This window comes from Leucoraja erinacea, chromosome 13 (assembly GCF_028641065.1).
Source record: "Leucoraja erinacea ecotype New England chromosome 13, Leri_hhj_1, whole genome shotgun sequence".
Taxonomy (NCBI): Eukaryota; Metazoa; Chordata; class Chondrichthyes; order Rajiformes; family Rajidae; genus Leucoraja; species Leucoraja erinaceus.
The window spans coordinates 55,157,904-55,177,766 of record NC_073389.1 but is presented as its reverse complement, the minus strand read 5'-3'; the positions used below and the strand labels follow the sequence as shown (position 1 = coordinate 55,177,766).

General features: G+C 51.7%; 1 protein-coding gene across 1 annotated transcript in view; it reads left to right on the top strand.

Moving 5' to 3' along the window:
- The window catches only part of LOC129703091 (1,4-alpha-glucan-branching enzyme-like), a 154,278-nt gene that overhangs the window by 40,199 nt on the left and 94,216 nt on the right, over positions 1-19,863 (top strand). Inside the window, 1 exon segment of the mRNA XM_055645289.1 lies at positions 4,620-4,789. Within this exon segment, the coding sequence (XP_055501264.1) occupies positions 4,620-4,789 (170 nt within the window).

The following is a 19,863-nucleotide window of genomic DNA, read 5'->3' as shown; positions in this document are numbered from 1 at the left end:
GTGCAGTTTTTGGTCCCCTAATTTGAGGAAGGACATTCTTGCTATTGCGGGAGTGCAGCGTAGGTTTACAAGGTTAATTCCCGAGGTGGCGGGACTGTCATATGCTGAGAGAATGGAGCAGCTTGGCTTGTACACTCTGGAGTTTAGACGGATGAGAGAGAATCTCATTGAAACATATAAGATTATTAAGGGTTTGGACACGCTAGAGGCAGGAAACATGTTCCCGATGTTGGGGGAGTCCAGAACCAGGGACCACAGTTTAAGAATAAGGAGTAAGCCATTTAGAACGGAGATGAGGAAACACTTTTTCTCACAGAGAGTGGTGAGTCTGTGGAATTCTCTGCCTCAGAGGGCGGTGGAGGCCGGTTCTCTGGATACTTTCAAGAGAGAGCTAGATAGGGCTCTTAAAAATAGCGGAGTCAGGGGATATGGGGAGAAGGCAGGAATGGGGTACTGATTGGGGATGATCAGCCATGATCACATTGAATGGCGGTGCTGGCTCGAAGGGCCGAATGGCCACTCCTGCACCTGTTGTCTGTTGTTGTCACGTACTGAGATATAATGAACAGCTTTGTTTTGCATGCTATCCAATCAAAACCGATAACTCTAGGCATTTTGAGAGGCTGAGTTGTAGTAAAATGATGATACGGTGGCCAGAACCTTTACCCTAGGGTGGAAGTGTCCAATAGCAGAGGGCATTGCTGTCAGGTGAGGGGCAGCGTTCAACACATTACAGTTCCATGCACGAGTCTAGGCCTTAACTTCATCTAGAGTCACCCAGCACAGAAACTGTCCATGCCAACTAGGTAACTAGGCTGGCCCATATCTCTCTAAACCTTCCCGATCCTGTCTGAATGTCTTCAATGTTCCCATTGTACCTGCCCCTACACTTCCTCTGGCAGCTCTTTCCACACACCCACCAGTCTCTGTGTGAAGCTATTGCCCCTCAGGTCTCTTTCATATCTCACCCATCTCACCTTAACCCGGGTCTGGTCTGGACTGCTCCACCCTAGGGCAAAGTATAAGCTCATTCACATTAGCTCTGCCTCTCCTGTACAGTCCATCTCCAACGCTGCTGGGCCTCGCCCTCAGTCAGCAGGCAGCTCCTCTCCAGGGCAGTAGCTGCCTGTGTTTGATCAGCGGGTCAGTAGAGAGTGAGGTATTGCGGCGTGCTGTAGTCCTGGTGTGAGTGTGCTCAGCTCACTGCCACTTTCCTCACCTCCTCCAGCGCACAGCGCAGTGGCACGGCGGTGGAGGCCAAGTCAACGGCAGAGATCGATAGATTCTTGATGAGTACGGGCGTCGGGGGTTATGGGGAGAAGGCAGGAGAATGGGGTTGGGAGGGAGAGATAGATTAACCATGATTGAACAGTGGAATAGACTTGTTGGGCCGAATGGCCTAATTCTGCACTAATGACCTTATGACGTGTTTCAATTCAATGGAGGCTATTTGGCCCATCGGGTCTGTGCTGGTTGTATGGTAAAGTTCTCTTGTTGGAGATACCTCAATGCTGTGTCTTTTACCATCAGGATATTGCTGTAGTCTGAGGCCAATGATTCCTAAACACTTCAGTGTTTGTCCTTGTCACTTGCGGGCGGAGCACCAAGGCAAATTCCTTGTATGTGAATACTTGGCCAATAAACTTATTCATGCATTGATGATGAGCAGGCAGTGATATACCACTGGCCATGTTGGTCTTCCACGTCTGTGAGTCTGCCACAGTGTCAATCAGACGATGTAGTCCTTTTTAAAATGGATCACGGCTACTGATAAGGTGCATTACATTTTTAAATATCTAATAATTCTCGTAATTAATGTTGACATAGTAGCCAATAGTTCAGGAATGAGAAGAGTAAGCAGTTCTTTTCACAGAGGGAGCTGATATTGCTCCACCGAGTGTGTCTGTTGAGAGCTGGTTGACCTTTTGAACACAGATTGGGGAAAGGTATCAGGGGTGAAGGGAAGGAGTGTAAATGAAGTTTGATGTGGAAAGGAGCCGCAATAGAATTAAATACCAGGACCGGTCCACGGGGCTTAATGGTCTGTACCACTATAGCGGGATTCTCATTTTAGATCCATTATCCTGTGAACCCTGCCCTTTGATATTAAGAATGATTCTGCAGAGGTTGTTAAAGCAAAGCTGGTGATGAGGGAGTGCAGCGCGTTGCTGTTTGATATTTAGCTGACAGAGGGCGAGTGGGCAGAGGGTGGTCCTGGGCTTTGGATTGGGGTCTGCTGACAGCGGTGTCGCGAGGAGGTGGCTCCTTTGATGCGGGCACGGCTAAAGGTTCAGGTTGCAGGAAACATGTTCCCGATGTTGGGGGAGTCCAGATCTAGGGGCCACAGTTTAAGAATAAGGGGAGACAAGGAAACACGTTTTCTCACAGAGAGTGGTGAGTGTGGAATTCTCTGCCTCAGAGGGCGGTGGAGGCCGGTTCTCTGGATACTTTCAAGAGAGATCTAGATAGGGCTCTTAAAAATGGCGGAGTCAGGGGATATGGGGAGAAGGCAGGAACGGGGTACTGATTGGGGATGATCAACCATGATTACATTGAATGACGGTGCTGGCTCGAAGGGCCGAATGGCCTACTCTTGCACCTATTGTCTATTGTGTGTGATGGAGAGGGGCCAGGCTATAGAGGTGCTCTGATTACCCTGGTCCCTATATGTGCAGGAGGTGCTGGGTCTGAGTCGACCACACGCCCGGTGCCTGGAGGTTTTACAACGCTGGAAGTTTCCTGCTTGATCCATGGCCCAATGTATTGGTTTTGACAACATCGAACTTTCTCCAGGGACTCATTGGGGGGCAATGCTCGCTTGAAACAAGGACACACTTTAACACTGACAGTAGAACTGAAATGCTGGCATGCCCTTTGGAAACAACAAGGCTGATTGTGTGTTCTTGCACGAGCTGAGAAACAATACAAGGGCCACAGAATGACAATGATTTCGATTAAATTGCATTGCACCAAGACCTGTTCCTGAAGGGCAGTGGTTGTCAGTGGTAATCACAGGCCACAGACTACATCGGGGGAAGGAAGGGACGTTATTGGAGGCATTTATTGAGCTGAATTAATCCGCGCTTGCAGAGAATCGTCAGTGTGACTTTCAGTGAGGGCAGTTTACTGAAGCCCACTGGACAACACCGACTCTGTCCACTAGACACAGACACTGACCACTAGACACAGACACTGAACACTAGACACTGACCACTAGACACGGACACTGACCACTAGACACCACACTGTCCCCTAGACACAGACACTGACCACTAGACACTGACCACTAGACACAGACACTGACCACTGGACGACACAGACACTGACCACTAGACACAGACACTGACCACTAGACACAGACACTGACCACTAGACACAGACACTGACCACTGGACACAGACATTGTCCACTAGACACTGACCACTAGACACAGACACTGACCACTAGACGACACGGACACTGTCCACTAGACACAGACATTGTCCACTAGACACAGACACTGTCCACTAGACACAGACACTGACCACTAGACACAGACATTGTCCACTAGACACTGACCACTAGACACAGACACTGACCACTAGACACCAACACTGACCACTAAACACAGACACTGTCCACTAGACACAGACATTGTCCACTAGACACTGACCACTAGACACAGACACTGACCACTAGACACCAACACTGTCCACTAGACACAGACACTGTCCACTGGACGACAACGACTCTGTCCACTAGACACAGACACTGACCACTAGACACAGACACTGACCACTAGACACAGACACTGTCCACTAGACACAGACACTGACCACTAGACACAGACACTGACCACTAGACACCAACACTGTCCACTAGACACAGACACTGTCCACTAGACACAGACACTGTCCACTAGACACAGACACTGACCACTGGACGACACCGACTCTGTCCACTAGACACAGACACTGTCCACTAGACACAGACACTGTCCACTAGACACAGACACTGACCACTAGACACAGACACTGTCCACTAGACACCAACAGTGACCACTAGACTAGACGACACCAACAGTGACAGTGACAGTAGTCTAGTGGACCTCAGTGAGGTCTTTGTCAGTGTTGGAAGGAGCAGCAGATGCTGGTTCAAACCGTTGGTAGATACAAAAAGCTGGAGTAACTCAGTGGTTCAGGCAGCGTCTGTGGAGAGAAGGAATGGGGGTTCATTATGGGGAGTTGGTCCAAATGGTTTGACCACATGGGGTCCAGGACTGTGTTTGAAACCTTTGACCTGTAGTGTACTTCAGGGACTGTTTGTTAGACAGTAATGACGTGCGGGTGAATATAGGAGGTGTGATTAATGTTCACTGAGACAAAGATCGGGATGTTGTGAATAGTCCTTGCAACAGTGATATTAATGTCACCTTTGAGGACAGAGTGACGAGTTGTTGCATGTCGCAGCTTCTCTGCGACACACCTCTGTCATTGTTCAGATGCGCAGCTTTTCAGAACAAAGTCCCAAAATGCCCAGATCGGGGACACCCCCCCCCATCTCCCTCTCATCATCCTGTGTATTTGCTGATGTACGTCACAGATAGCAAGTAACTTGCCTTTCTTTTCTTTTCTGCAAAGGTACAATAATTTAAAGAGTTTGGTCAAACATATCGATGCAAATGAAGGAAATCTTGACAAGTTTTCTCGTGGCTACGAATCGTTTGGTATCCACCAGCAGGCAAATGGTGGCATTTACTGCAAGGAGTGGGCACCAGGAGCAAAGGCCTTGTCTCTGGTTGGAGAATTCAGTGAGTATTCATCTTCTCTCTCAACAAAGGTATTACTTGATAGTACAACGTATGTTCCTGTAAGTGGCCAGTCCTGTCAAAGCTGCCAGTTTGAAATAAAATCCAGAAAATGCAGCAAATTCTCAGCTTTCCTCCTCAGTAACAAAAGGGTTTTTTTTTTTGGTTTAAGAAAGAACTGCAGATGCTGGAAAAATCGAAGGTAGACAAAAATGCTGGAGAAACTCAGTGGGTGAGGCAGCATCTCCGGGAGCGAAGGAAATAGGCAACATTTCAGGTCCCGAAACGTCACCTATTTCCTTCACTCCATAGATGCTGCCTCACCCGCTGAGTTTCTCCAGCACTTTTGTCTACCTTCAAAGGGTTATTGTTTTGGTGATTAATGTTTCCTGGTTTCCATTCAGCTGTTTTTCTTCAATTGAAACGCAGTTTAATCACAATAAATAAAGCAATAAATACAGCTGAACCCAATCAGTTTTTATTTGGTATTTGTGTCATTTATTGTGAATCGGTGTTTCGATAAAAGCAGGTGAATGGATCGCCAGTAATCAAATAGAACACAGGAACAGATCAAGGCTGCTTTATTGCTTTATAAAAGGTGAGTAATTGTAGGTAGACTTGCTGCTGTGATCTAACTACCAGGGGTATATTCAGGCAAGGCTCTGGGCTACAAACTCCATACTGGGGCTTCGGAGACACAAAATATTCAAGCATAAAGCCACATCAGACTTCAGAGTTCTGATGTCTGGTAATTCTGCATTTAATCATAAAACCTCTCATGATAGATTGGAGGTGGGTGGTTCTTTGAGCAGTAGGTTGTTAATGTTTCCAGTGAAACTTCACTTGATGCCTTTTCAACCAGAGCTGTACAGAGCAACATACAGAAGTTAGCTTGGGCATTTGTACATAATGTCACATCTAACCCTCGTGAGTAAGACCTCACACAAAGCTGCTGGCCCATCTCCATGTGTCCAAGTGCTCTACACTCTGCACCCTCGTGTTGTGCCACTGTAGGAGCTGCTGCCCCAACTAGTGTTGGCAGAGTTTGCTGATGTGTTTCCCTCAGCCCACTCCTCCAATTCTGTGTCTCCCCTCAACAAATCACCTCAATCAATGCTTCAGAATTCTTCCCTCAATCTCTGTGTCCCTGCACCGCCTAAGCCACCCCACCCCCACCCCCCCAACCACCCCCCCCCCCACGCCCCTCACCCAACCACCCCCTCCCCCACTACCCTCTCCCCCGCACCCCCTTTCCCCCTTTCCCCACCCCCCACCTCAACCACCCCACCCCCCCACACCTCCTCCACATCCCCTCCACACCCCCTCCCCACCCACCCAGACAGTGTTGAGCAGATCTGGCAATAACTGGAAGGAGTTCAGGACCGTCACACCAGCAGTGCTTGCGTACTGAAAATCGGCAACTCTTGGGGCAGGTTAGAGGCGAGAGACTGGAGATGCTGGAATCTGGAGCAAATAAACTGCTGTCAGAGCTTGTGGGTGGAATTGGTGTTTCGGGTCGACAGCTTCCACAAGGACAGAGTGGGTAGTTTGGTTCCTGGTCAAGTCCTGTGGACAGGGAGAAGTGTGTAGACCATTGATGGCATTCATCCAATACTGTTTCTGTCCAGCTCCTTTGCCTCAGCCAGAACAACGGACAAAGGCCAGACCCAGGGCAGGCAGGGGGCGCTCTCTTGATTCACAGCTGCCTTGTGGCCAGCGATGGGAGGGGTGTTGGCACAAGAATGTGGGCTGCTGGGTTTATGGTGCTGGGTGTAGTGTGGGCTGCTGGGTTTATGGTGCTGGGTCTAGTGTGGGCTGCTGGGTTTATGGTGCTGGGTCTAGTGTGGGCTGCTGGGTTTATAGTGCTGGGTGTAGTGTGGGCTGCTGGGTCAACAGTGGGCTGCTGGGTTTATGGTGCTGGGTCTAGTGTGGGCTGCTGGGTTTATGGGCTGCTGGGTTTATGGTGCTGGGTCTAGTGTGGGCTGCTGGGTTTATGGTGCTGGGTCTAGTGTGGGCTGCTGGGTGTATGCTGCTGGGTCTAGTATGGGCTGCTGGGTTTATAGTGCTGGGTCTAGTGTATGGTGCTGGGTCTAGTGTGTGGGCTGCTGGGTCAACAGTGGGCTGCTGGGTTTATGGTGCGGGGTTTAGTGTGGGCTGCTGGGTCAACAGTGGGCTGCTGGGTTTATGGTGCTGGGTGTAGTGTGAGCTGCTGGGTTTATGGTGCTGGCTCTAGTGTGGGCTGCTGGGTCTAGTGTGTGGGCTGCTGGGTCTAGTGTGTGGGCTGCTGGGTCTAGTGTGTGGGCTGCTGGGTCTAGTGTGGGCTGCTGGGGCTAATGTGTGGGCTGCTGGGTCTAGTGTGTGGGCTGCTGGGGTTAATGTGTGGGCTGCTGGGTCTTTATGGACCATCAACAGCTGTGTGTGCTGGGAATGAACACACAGACGTTGCTACAAGAAGGTGGATCTTGTACACACATGCAGTGATGGAGCTGAGTGACATTGATGCATTTAGGGGGAGGTAGGAATGACCATGAAAGATGTAGGTGGGATGGGAGATGGCACAACCATAAACACGAGGTCTGTGATGGAGTTTCTGTGTGAGTGAATGATGCAGGGTGTTTGAGAATGGTCGGTGATGATGTGGAGGTTAGAATGGGCTGTCCATAGTGGAAGCTAGCTACGTCACACAATGGTGATGGGGATTATTTGGACAAAGTGAGTCCAGAAGTGCTGGGGAGCAAGTCTGAGCTGAGTCTGGATTAATGTTGGACTGTGATTAGTCGAGGTTGTGTCAGGAAGTGCCTGCTCTTAACTTGCTGAGTGGAGTGCAGGCTGTCTGCTCGGGGAGGTGTGCTGCCAAGGTGACTGGCTAAATGGAGGAGACAAACAGAATTCAAGGGTTTCTAAATGGTTATATAATGACTGCTCTGATTGGTTCTGTGCATCATCTCTCGCAGGCTCACTAATCTCACTTCATTTCCACTCTCGATTGAGTCCTCTCTACTTCCTCTCCAAGTGTAATTGATCAAGAAAGTCTTAAGTGCGTTTCTCCTTGTTGGACTTGCAATCTTTTTCCAGTCAGTATCAGAATAACTGAAACTCTACGTCATCACCACGATAGTTCCTGCATCTTATTTTCCTGCAGACGTCTTTCTCTCTCCCAAATACCAGTTTAGTTTAGTTTAATGTCACGTGTACCGAGGTACAGTGAAAAGCTTTTGTTGCGTGCTAACCAGCCAGCAGAAATAGCATACATGGTTACAATCGAGCCATTCACAGCGTACAGATGCATGATAAGGTAATAACGTTTAGTGCAAGGTAAAGCCACTTTGAATAGTTTCTTTATTGTCATTGTAACATGAACCATGTACAACGAAATTTAAAATGTCAGCCAGTCAGTGCAGCATTCAAACATTTCTAAAAGCTAACGATACATACAAGGTAAAATATTAAAGATAAACAACTAAATAAATATCACGGACAAAGCACGCATACACACCCAACCCTCCATCCTTCTGTCGATTTCACAGTGTACCACAGTCCCTTAGTATGTATCGCCCCTGCGTTCCTTGGCAGCTACATTTAGTGCTTTTATAGCAGTGGGGTAAAAACTGTTTTTTAGTCTATTTGTCCTTGTCCTTGTAGATCTGTACCGTCTGCCTGACGGCAACAGTTCAAACAGGGAGTGTCCGGGGTGGGAAATGTCCTTTATGATATTCTGGGATTTTTTGGTGCAGCAGGAACTGTGTAAGTCCTCCAAGGTAAGGAGAGGGCAGCCGACAATCCTCTGGGCGTTGTCAATGGCCCTCTGGAGCGCTTTCCTCTGAGCCGCTGTGCAGCTGGTGTACCACACGCATACACAGTATGTTAGTATGCTCTCAATGGAGCACCGATAAAAGGACAGCAGCAGTCTCTGAGTGATGTTATTCTTCCTGAGCACCCTCAGGAAGTGCAGTCTCTGCTGGACCTTTTTCAGCAGCGCAGTGGTGTTCACGCTCCACGTCAGGTCCTCCTCAATATGGATTCCCAGGAAGCGGAAATCCGCCACCCTCTCTACACAGTCCCCTCTGATGGTCAGTGGTACCATGTCCGTTTTATTCTTCCTGAAGCCTATTATTACTTCCTTTGTCTTTAAGGTGTTGAGGAGCAGGTTATTTTCTTCACACCACACTGTCAGCTGCTCCACCTCATCCCTGTAGGCGTACTCGTCCCCCCCGGAGATGAGTCCCACCACCGTAGTGTCATCCGCAAATTTGACAATGGTGTTGCTGTGGTGGGCGGGGGTGCAGTCATGTGTGTAGATGGTGTAGAGCAGGGGGCTCAGTACGCAGCCCTGTGGAGAGCCGGTACTGAGGCTGAGGGCCGTGGATGTATGATGGCCCACTCTGACTCTCTGGCTGCGACCCGACAGGAAGCTATTTATCCACGTACAGGTGGAGTGTGGAAGTCCCAAGTCCCCCAGTTTGTCCACCAGTTTGTGGGGAAGGATGGTATTAAAAGCAGAGCTGTAGTCCACAAAGAGCATCCGCACGTAGCTCCCCCGCTGCTCCAGGTGAGACAGTGCAGCATGGAGAGCTGTGGCTACAGCGTCCTCTGTAGATCTATTTGCTCTGTACGCAAACTGGTGGGGGTCAAAGCTTCGGGGCAGAAGTGATGTGATATGACCCCGGACCAGTTTTTCAAAACACTTCATCACCACTGGTGTGAGTGCGACTGGCCGGTAGTCGTTGAGGCTGGAGATGTTGGTTTTTTTGGGCAAGGGGACTATGGTGGAGGACTTCAGACAGGGTGGGACAGTGGACTGGGCCAGAGACTGGTTAAAAATCCTTGTAAAGACTCCAGCCAGCTGGTCTGCGCAGTCCTTCAACACGTGTCCAGAGACGCCGTCAGGTCCAGTAGCCTTCCTTGGATTTATGGCCCGCAGCGTGCGCCTCACCTCATGCTCCTCTATCTTGAGGGTTAGGCTGCTGTGGACCATGTGCTGTGATGTGGCTGTCTCGGGTGGCTCCACTTCAAAGCGAGCAAAGAAGTGGTTCAGCTCCTCTGCCAGCGAGGCGTCACCTTCAACAGCTCCAAGGTTGGACACTAAAGTCCGATCAAAGATAGTCCGAGGGTCACCAATGAGGTAGATAGTAGTTCAGCACTGGTCTCTGGCTGTGGTGGGATGATTCAGTTGCCAGATAACAGCCGGGAAGAAACTGTCCCTGAATCTGGAGGTGTGCGTTTTCACACTTCTGTGCCTTTTGCCCGATGGGAATGCAGAAGCAAGGAACTGCAGATGCTGGTTTACAAAGTGCCGGAGCAACTCACTGGGTCAAGTAGCATCCCTGGAGAACGTGAATAGGTGATGTTTTGTGTGGGGACCCTTCTTCAGACCCTGTAGCTGCGGAAACTCCCTCCTCTCTCCTTCAGTTATTGGCCGAGTTACATCCCAATCTTGTGTTGCTATTCGTCACTTATACATATATGCCCATCTCGGTCTAGCTGCTCCCCACTGCAGGTTAATTCTCGGGATGGCGGGACTGTCATATGTTGAAAGAATGGAGCGGCTGGGCTTGTATACACTGGAGTTTAGAAGGTTGAGAGGGCATCTTATTGAAGCATAAAAGATTATTAAGGGATTGGACATGCTAGAGGCAGGAAATATGTTCCCGATGTTGGGGGAGTCCAGAACCAAGGGCCACAGTTTAAGAATAAGAGGTAGGCCATTTAGAACGGAGATGAGGAAAAACCTTTTCGCCCAAAGAGTTGTGAATCTGTGGAATTCTCTGCCTCAGAGGGCGGTGGAGGCCGATTCTCTAGATGCTTTAGATAGGGCTCTCAAAGATAACGGAGTCAGGGGATATGGGGAGAAGGCAGGAACGGTGTACTGAATGTGGATGATCACCCATGATCACAGTGAATGATGGTGCTGGCTTGAAGGGCCGAATGGCCTCCTCCTGCACCTATTGTCACCCCATCACCTCGGAACAGTCCTTCTCGTGACCTAAGCTTGTTTTAGTTTTCTTGTTGTCGATATACTTCTGCGGTCTTGCTTCATGCCTCTGGCCGTTAGACCCCGCGTTAACATTTGCCCAGGTATTGCCGTGGGTCCTCCACTCACTGGCTCTGCTGATGGCTGCAGACGCTGCTGACTCCCTTGTCAATGTGAAGGGAGTGAGCTCCATGGTCTCCAGCCTCCAGACCCTGCTACTGACCCAGGCCCGGTGTGTCTCCTGTCACCTCTGGTGTGAATGGAGATCTCCAGCGGATGTGTCGATCCTCACTAGCTCTGCTCCTGTTGAATGCAGCATCATCTTTAATAAAACCTGCTTTTACACCAAATCCCCCGTGATCTGATTGAATCAAGCTGAATTTGCATCTTCAATCTGCTGATTCTCCTGATAGCAGCAGTGTAGAAACTGTCCTGAGGGACTTGTTTGGAGTCGATTGCTGACCATGTCAAAAATACTCCCCTCCCCCGGGGAATCACAGTACTTCATTAGTTGGTATTCATTATCTTTCACTTTGTCTTGCTTTTCATACACTTCTTTTGGAAGCCCGCCAGTTGCTTGGTGCAGTTTCAATTTGTGAATGCTGCTTATAGTTTGTCACATTGCTTCTCCCTGCTTCTGCAAATGTTGCATGGAACAAACTACCTACTTATCATTTTACTGAGTTTCCAAATGGATTTCCGCTTCCCTTGCCAATTTTATGCTGCCAGTTTGTAAAGAAATATCAAGTGTGGTGCTGATTTTGGAAACTTTTCCTCGGCGGCTCACTGGGTATTGGCAGAGTTCTTTATTCTCAACTCTTAGCCCCATGTTTTGGGAAGAGTGGAGGCAAGGGTTGGAGGAGGCACTGGCGATTGTGGATGCCAAGTGGAGGTTGTGTTACCTGCACTCTGCCAGGCTGCATCTACTCCGCCCTCCCAGTAATCCCAGCGTTCTTCTGCCCATCCCCCGCATCTCGTCTCTGTAGTCAAAGTCAATTTTATTTGTTACATGCACCCCAAGGTGCAGTGAAATGAATTTGCCAGCAGCGATACACTTAAAAATTACACACAATACACAATAGAATTTAACACAAACACCCACCGCAGCATTCTTCCCTGTGGTAGAAGGCAACAAAGTTCAGTCAGTTCTCCTCCTTGTTCACCCGTGGCCGGGGCCCATGAACCCTCACCGCTACAGACGGCCGGATGTACAGACCCTCTCGTCAGGATGATCCAAACTCCGACGTCGGGACGGTCAAACACACTCCGCGCGCGGCTTGGAGCGACCAAACTCGGCACTTTCCTACCGGAGACCGCAGCTTCAGGATGTTATAGGTCGGAAATGACCCGAGCCAAGCCTGGAGGCCTTGTCATGACCATGTCCATGGTCCCATCAAGAGCAGTCGCACCATCAGCCCCTCCGTCTGTTCATCATTCAGTAAGATCACATCTTATATTTAGTTTAGATACAACATGGAAACAGGCCCTTCGGCCCACTGAGTCCGTACCGACCAGAGAGTTGTGAGTCTGTGGAATTCTCTGCCTCAGAGGGCGGTGGAGGCTGGTTCTTTGGAAACTTTCAAGAGAGAACTAGATAGGGCTCTTAAAGATAGAAACATAGAAATTAGGTGCAGGAGTAGGCCATTCGGCCCTTCGAGCCTGCACCGCCACAAGGGCCACATCTAACTCCCTCTTAAATATAGCCAATGAACTGGCCTCAAGATAGTGGAGTCAGGGGTACGGGGAGAAGGCAGGAACGGGGTACTGATTGGGGATGATCAGCCATGATCACATTGAATGGCGGTGCTGGCTCGACGGGCCGAATGGCCTACACCTGCACCTGTTGTCATTGTTTCCGTGCAAGTGGGCATAGTTTCTGATCGTTCCTCACTGGTTCTGCCCTTCTCATTCACTCCCATTGCACAGTTATTGATCAGGGGCATTATGCGGCAAATGGTTAAAGAGTCGAAGGCAACACATTTCTTGATGTGCTGATTGCTGGCACTGTGTCCTGAGTTACAGGTGTGAGGTTGCCAATCCCAGTCTGCAGGGGATCTGGCACAGTGGGCAGCACCGGAGTGCCACATCCCGGTATGTCATGCTGCCACACACACACACACACACACACACACACACACACACACACACACACGCACACACACACACGCACACACACACACACACACACACACACACGCACACACACACACGCACACAGATGCATGCACGCACACACACGCACGCACACACACGCACACACAGACACACACACACACACACTCACACACACACACACACACACACACACACAGATGCATGCACACACACACATCCGCACGCACACACATGCATACGCACAAGCTCACACACACGCACACGCACACACACACACTGCAGTGCATGAATAGACATTAATTAGCATCTTCGGAGACAAATGCTGAATTTCCTGAGCCTTCCGGGGAAGTAGAGGCGTCGTGCTCCGGGATAAATTGTTGGCCACATTTACACCTAGAGACTGGAAGCTCGTGACCACCTGTAGTTCAGCGCCATTGATACCCCCCCCCCCCCCCCCCCCCCCCCTTCCCCCCCCCCCCCCCCCCCCCCATCTCACCCCCTGCCCCTGGAGACTGTGAGGCACCCTGTGTGGGGAGTGTAGTGTGGGGCTGACCAGGCACCCTGTGTGTGTGGGGCTGACCAGGCACCCTGTGTGGGGAGTGTAGTGTGGGACTGTGTGGGGAGTGTATGTGGGACTGACCAGGCACCCTGTGTGGGGAGTGTGGTGTGGGGCTGACCAGGCACCCTGTGTGGGGAGTGTAGTGTGGGGCTGACCACCCACCCTGTGTGTGTGGCACTGGTGTTGAGGAGCATTGTGGTGAACGTGTGTGACCTGGCCTCGCTGGTCAGCATGTGTCTGCTGTGGAGCTCTGGCGATGTTCGACAGGCTGCAATGGACCCAGGCTGGCTGAGAGGCTGGAGTTAGTATGTGCCATCACTAGCCCTCCAAGCGCTTCACGATGCTGGATGTCAGAGCTACTGGACTGTGGTCATTAAGGCAGGATTGTTGCTTTTCTTTGGCGAGGAGATGATAGTGGTAGTGTTAGACGCGTGTGTTAGAGGGGATGCTGCCTTGCGCAGTCAATCTCCATCTCCAGAGCTGGGCCATACGCTGCACTAAATGAATGATGATTGTTGCAGGTTAATTTCAAGCTTGGTTGGCCCTTGGATCCTGCTTGTTATCATGCCCTCCCTCTATACACCGCTGCCTGAAACGTGCCATGGTAATGCTCCCCGCACCCACACGATCATCTCCCTTCACTCCGGCCCTGCCCTGCCCTGCCCTGCCCTGCCCTCCTGTTCAAGTTAATTCCACATTCATAATTATCTCTCTCCCCCTCCCCCCTCACCCCCCCTCTCCCTCTCCCCCCCCCCCTCTACCTCTCCCTCTCCTGTCCTTTCCACTTTACCCCTCTCTCCCTCTCTCCCTCCCTCTCTCTCTCTCCCTCCCCTCTCCCTCCCTCCCCCCTCCCTCTCTCTCTCTCTCCCTCTCTCTCCCTCCCCCTCTCCCTCCCTCCCCCCCTCCCTCTCTCCCCCCCTCTCCCTCTCCCCCCCCCCCCCTCCCCCCCCTCCCTCTCCTCCCTCCCTCTCTCCCCCTCTCTCTCTCTCTCCCTCTCTCTCTCCCCCCCTTCCCCTCCCTCTCTCCCCCTCTCTCCCTCTCCCCCCCTCTCCCTCCCCCTCTCTCCCTCTCTCCCCTCTCTCTCCCTCTCTCCCCTCTCCCCCCCCCTCCCTCCCCCTCCCCCCCCCCCCCCCCCCTCCCCCTCTCCCCCTCCCCCCCTCCCCCTCCCTCCCCCTCCCTCCCCCCCCCCCCCCCCCCTCTCCCTCTCCCCCCTCTCCCTCCCTCCCCTCCCCCCCCCCTTCCCCCCTCTCCCTCCCTTCCCCTCCCCCCCCTCTCCCCTCTCTCCCTCCCTCCCCCTCTCTCCCCCCTCCCTCCCCCCCTCTCCCCCTCCCTTCCCCCCCCTCCCCCTCCCCTTCCCCCCCCCCTCTCTCCCTCCCCTCTCCCCTCCCCCCTCCCTCCCTCCCCCCCCCCTCCCCCTCTCCCTCTCTCCTAGTAGTGAAGGCCACTGCAGTTTAACAGTCAGCACCATCACGTCTCAGCTCAATGACCCTTCCCAAACGGCCTGTCTGCCCCACCTGAGCTTGTACACGTAGCTTGTGCTCACACTAATAATCATGCCCAGAGATGTGATCCCCTCTATGAGGCAGTGCAATCAGGCAGTCTAATGGAACATAATTGAATTTTTTTAATTTAAAAAATATTCCTCAATGCATTTTAAAAACGGAAATGTGATGGAGGTTTGTTAATAGAGCTGAAAATGGGATAATTGGGCAAGATAAACATGTTGAAATAGGGTGTAGTCCGTCCGGGGCAACGTATTTAAAACTGGTGGAGTAAAACTAAACTCAGCCACTTGCTAATGGCATTGATTTATTCTGCTCACTTTTATATCAAAAGACGTCTAATTTACTCATTTATCTTTTTCAAATATGCCGCATGAGTGCAGATTGTGTGGGTGTAGTTGGGGCAGTCCCACAGCCCACGTGCAGGGCCAGTGCATGTGTAGCCAGTGTACGTGTAGCCAGTGCATGTGCCGGGGCCAGTGTACGTGTAGCCAGTGCATGTGTAGCCGGGGCCAGTGCATGTGTCGGGGCCAGTGTACGTGTAGCCGGTGCATGTGTGTGGCCAGTGCATGTGTAGCCGGGGCCAGTGCATGTGTAGCCAGTGCATGTGTAGCCAGTGCATGTGCCGGGGCCAGTGTACGTGTAGCCAGTGCATGTGTGGCCAGTGCATGTGTAGCCAGTGCATGTGTTGCCAGTGCATGTGCCGGGTCCAGTGTACGTGTAGCCAGTGCATGTGTAGCCGGGGCCAGTGCACGTGTAGCCAGTGCATGTGCCGGGGCCGGGGCCAGTGTACGTGGGGCCAGTGCACAGACATCTCCACCAGTGTGTCTCGTGTCCCTGCATGCTGGGCGACCTCTGTGCCTCAGGCAGTGCATCACTGACCAGTCCCCACACTGTCCTCGCTGTGGCTGTATGATCGTCCGTGTTAACTTCCTTACACTTTGCATCAATGTGGTCTGGATGATGGAGCTACTGAGTTGTAATTGCTGTTGTTCAGGGGGGGAACAGGTCTGTGATCCACCAGCAATGCCCTTGGGGCGAGTGTGGACACTGGAGGGAGTGGACACTGGGGTGAATGGACAGTGGGGTGAGTGTGGACACTGGGGTGAGTGTGGACACTGGGGTGAGTGTGGACACTGGGGTGAATGGACAGTGGGGTGAGTGTGGACACTGGGGTGAGTGTGGACACTGGGGTGAGTGTGGACACTGGGGTGAATGGACAGTGGGGTGAGTGTGGACACTGGGGTGAGTGTGGACACTGGGGTGAGTGTGGACACTGGGGGGAGTGTGGACACTGGGGTGAGTGTGGACACTGGGGTGAGTGTGGACACTGGGTGAGTGTGGACACTGGGGTGAGTGGACACTGGGGTGAGTGGACACTGGGGTGTGGACACTGGGGTGAGTGGACACTGGGGTGAGTGGACACTGGGGTGAGGGGACACGGGGGTGAGTGGACACTGGGTGAGTGGACACTGGGGTGAGTGTGGACACTGGGGTGAGTGGACACTGGGGTGAGTGTGGACACTGGGGTGAGTGGACACTGGGGTGAGTGTGGACACTGGGGTGAGTGGACACGGGTGAGTGGACACTGGGGTGAGTGTGGACACTGGGGGAGTGGACACTGGGGTGAGTGTGGACACTGGGGGAGTGGACACTGCAGGAATAGCAGCCACTGAGGAGAAGGCAGACGGATATATAAGGATTGGCTGTGCGTGTGCCTCAGTGAGATCCTGCCACTGACCGGCTTGCTCAGGCTGAATTATCCCGTCATTTAATGAATATAAGATAAAGAGGAGGGCTTGTTGTCCTTTGAGCTGAGAGGGTTGATAATTGATGCAGTGGAGGTGGTTAATGTTGTGAAGGAGATGGTGATTAAATAAGGTGAAAGTGCTGCTGCCGACTGAAGAGCCGGGAATTAGTGATTGGTCACGGAACTGGAGGTGACATGGAGAAGTGTTTCTCTGCTGAACGTAGTGCCGACCAACAGGCTGGCAGTACACACATGTACACACACACACACACGTGTACACACACACACGCACACACACACGCACGCACACGCACACGTACACACACACACACACACACGCACACACACACGTACACACACACACACACACACACACAGACACAGACACACACACACACACACACACACACACACACACACACACACACACACGTACACACACACACACACACACACACACACGTACACACACACACACACACACACACACGTACACACACACACACACACACACACACACACACACACACACACACACACACACGTACACACACACACACGTACACACACACACACACACACACACACACACACACACACACACACACGTACACACACACACGTACACACACACACACACACACACGTACACACACACACACACACACACGTACACACACACACACACACACACACACACACACACACACGTACACACACACACACGTACACACACACACACACACACACACACACACACACACACACACACACGTACACACACACGTACACACACACACACACGTACACACACACACGTACACACACACACACACACACACACACACACACACACACACACGTACACACACACACACGTACACACACACACACACGTACACACACACACACACACGTACACACACACACGTACACACACACACACACACGTACACACACACACACGTACACACACACACACACACACACACACACACACACTTACACACACACACGCACGCACGTACACACATGCATGTACATACACACGCGCCTCACAACACGCTATACGCACTCCTCACAAGGGAAGTTAATGATTCCTTACAGAAGACAAAATTACAGGCATTTACAGAGAGAGTGGGTCAAATTGTTGGTTCATTGGAAGAGGACAGTGTCCTGATTCTGTTTTTGATCACAAGGTGAAGCTGGGACTTTCATCCCTGGAGCGCAGGAGGCTGAATGTAGGAGTGAGTGTAGGAGGGAGTGAGTGTGGGAGTGAGTGAGTGTAGGAGTGAGTGTAGTGGGCTGAGTGTGGGGAGTGAGTGTAGGAGGGAGTGAGTGTAGGGGGCTGAGGGGTGACCCTTGCAGAGTTGTACAAGATCATGAGGTGAATGGTCAGTCTTCTTCCTCCAGGTAGACAAGTCGGGAACAACAGGGAAAAGATTAACAAGAGGGCCAGAGTCTTTATGCAGAGAGAGGGTGGTGTGGTGACAATGGTTCGGCAATGTTTTGGGTCGGAAATCTTCTTCAGTCTTTTAATGGGGCGCCGTTGATTATGGCTGCTCTGCCTGCAGCTGTTTGTCTTTTCAACCTTTTTTGATTTTTAGTGTGTTTTGTTTTGGAGGTCTTGTGGTCTTTTTATGTGGGGGGGGGTGGGGGGTGGGGGGGGGGAGGGGGAAACTATTTCTCAGTCCCCTACCTGGTCGGAGATGCCTCTTTCCTCTGAGCCCCTTCCTCGCGGCGTACACCTACCAGCGGGACTGGAGCGGCGTTTCCTGCCGGGACCGGCCAGAACTTCAGCTTCGGCGGCGGGTCAGCGCTGAAGCACCATCACGAGCGGGCGATGCCTTACCCAGGTTGCCGTGCGGTGGGCTGTGAGCGCTGTGATCGCCAACTCCAACATCGCGGAGCTGTGGTGGCGGAGCTTCACTGGCAGTGCTGGGTTTAAACACCATGGAGCTTGGGATCTCTCGCCAAGATCGCCAGTGTCGGAGCTCCGACCAGCGCGGCCTGTGGACTACGGGAGCCGCGGTCTCTGGCAGCAAGTGGCCGTTCCAGACACTACAAGCCGCTGAGGAGTGTTCTTCCTACACCAGAGCTCCATCATCCGGGGAGAGGGCCTGATAAATCGGGCCAGCCGTTGTGTCGACTGCAGAGGCCTCAATAGAACCCACCATGGGTGAACAAGAGGAAGAGGACTGGTCTTTGTTCTTTCCCTCACAGTGGCAACCATTGTTTTTATGTTCAAAGTTAAATTCTTTAATGTTGTGCTTTACTTTTATTGTTGTGCTGCAAATGGCAACTCAAATTTCACCGCACCAATTGGTGTATGTGACAATAAATGTCCTTTGTCCTTTGTCCTTAATGGAAGATTGTTCTTCAAACAATGCCACACAATGAGTGTAACAGCTGAACGAGGCCTGGAATTAACTGGAGGATAGCTTCTTCAGTATTGCAGCTGCAAAGCTGTGAAACAATGCTTCACATGAATCATTCAATCCTTGTAACCAACTGTTCACCACAATCCTTTACTCTCTGTCTCTGTCCTTGAAACCTCATCCATCTTTGAAGAAAGGTCTCCATCCGAAACGTCACCTTTTCCATCGCCCCATAGATGCTGCCTCACCCGCTGAGTTTCTCCAGCATTTCTAATTACCTTCAATTTTTCCAGCATCTGCAGTTCCTTCTTAAACATCTTTTCACTCATCTCGGTTTTGCATTTACATGGGATTTTAACATTTTAGTCCTGAAAATCCATGTACACAGCCCTCATCAGCCCATTGTAATTTTACAGTTACGTGTACACACCCCAGCCAGCCTACAGTCGCGTGTACACACCCCAGCCAGCCTACAGTCACGTGTACACACCCCAGCCAGCCTGTACACACAGTCACGTGTGTACACACCCCAGCCAGCCTACAGTCTCGTGTACACACCCCAGCCAGCCTACAGTCACGTGTACACACCCCAGCCAGCCTACAGTCACGTGTACACACCCCAGCCAGCCTACAGTCTCGTGTACACACCCCAGCCAGCCTACAGTTGTGTGTACACACGGCAGCCAGCCTACAGTCTCGTGTACACACCCCAGCCAGCCTACAGTCTCGTGTACACACCCCAGCCAGCCTACAGTTGTGTGTACACACGGCAGCCAGCCTACAGTCTCGTGTACACACCCCA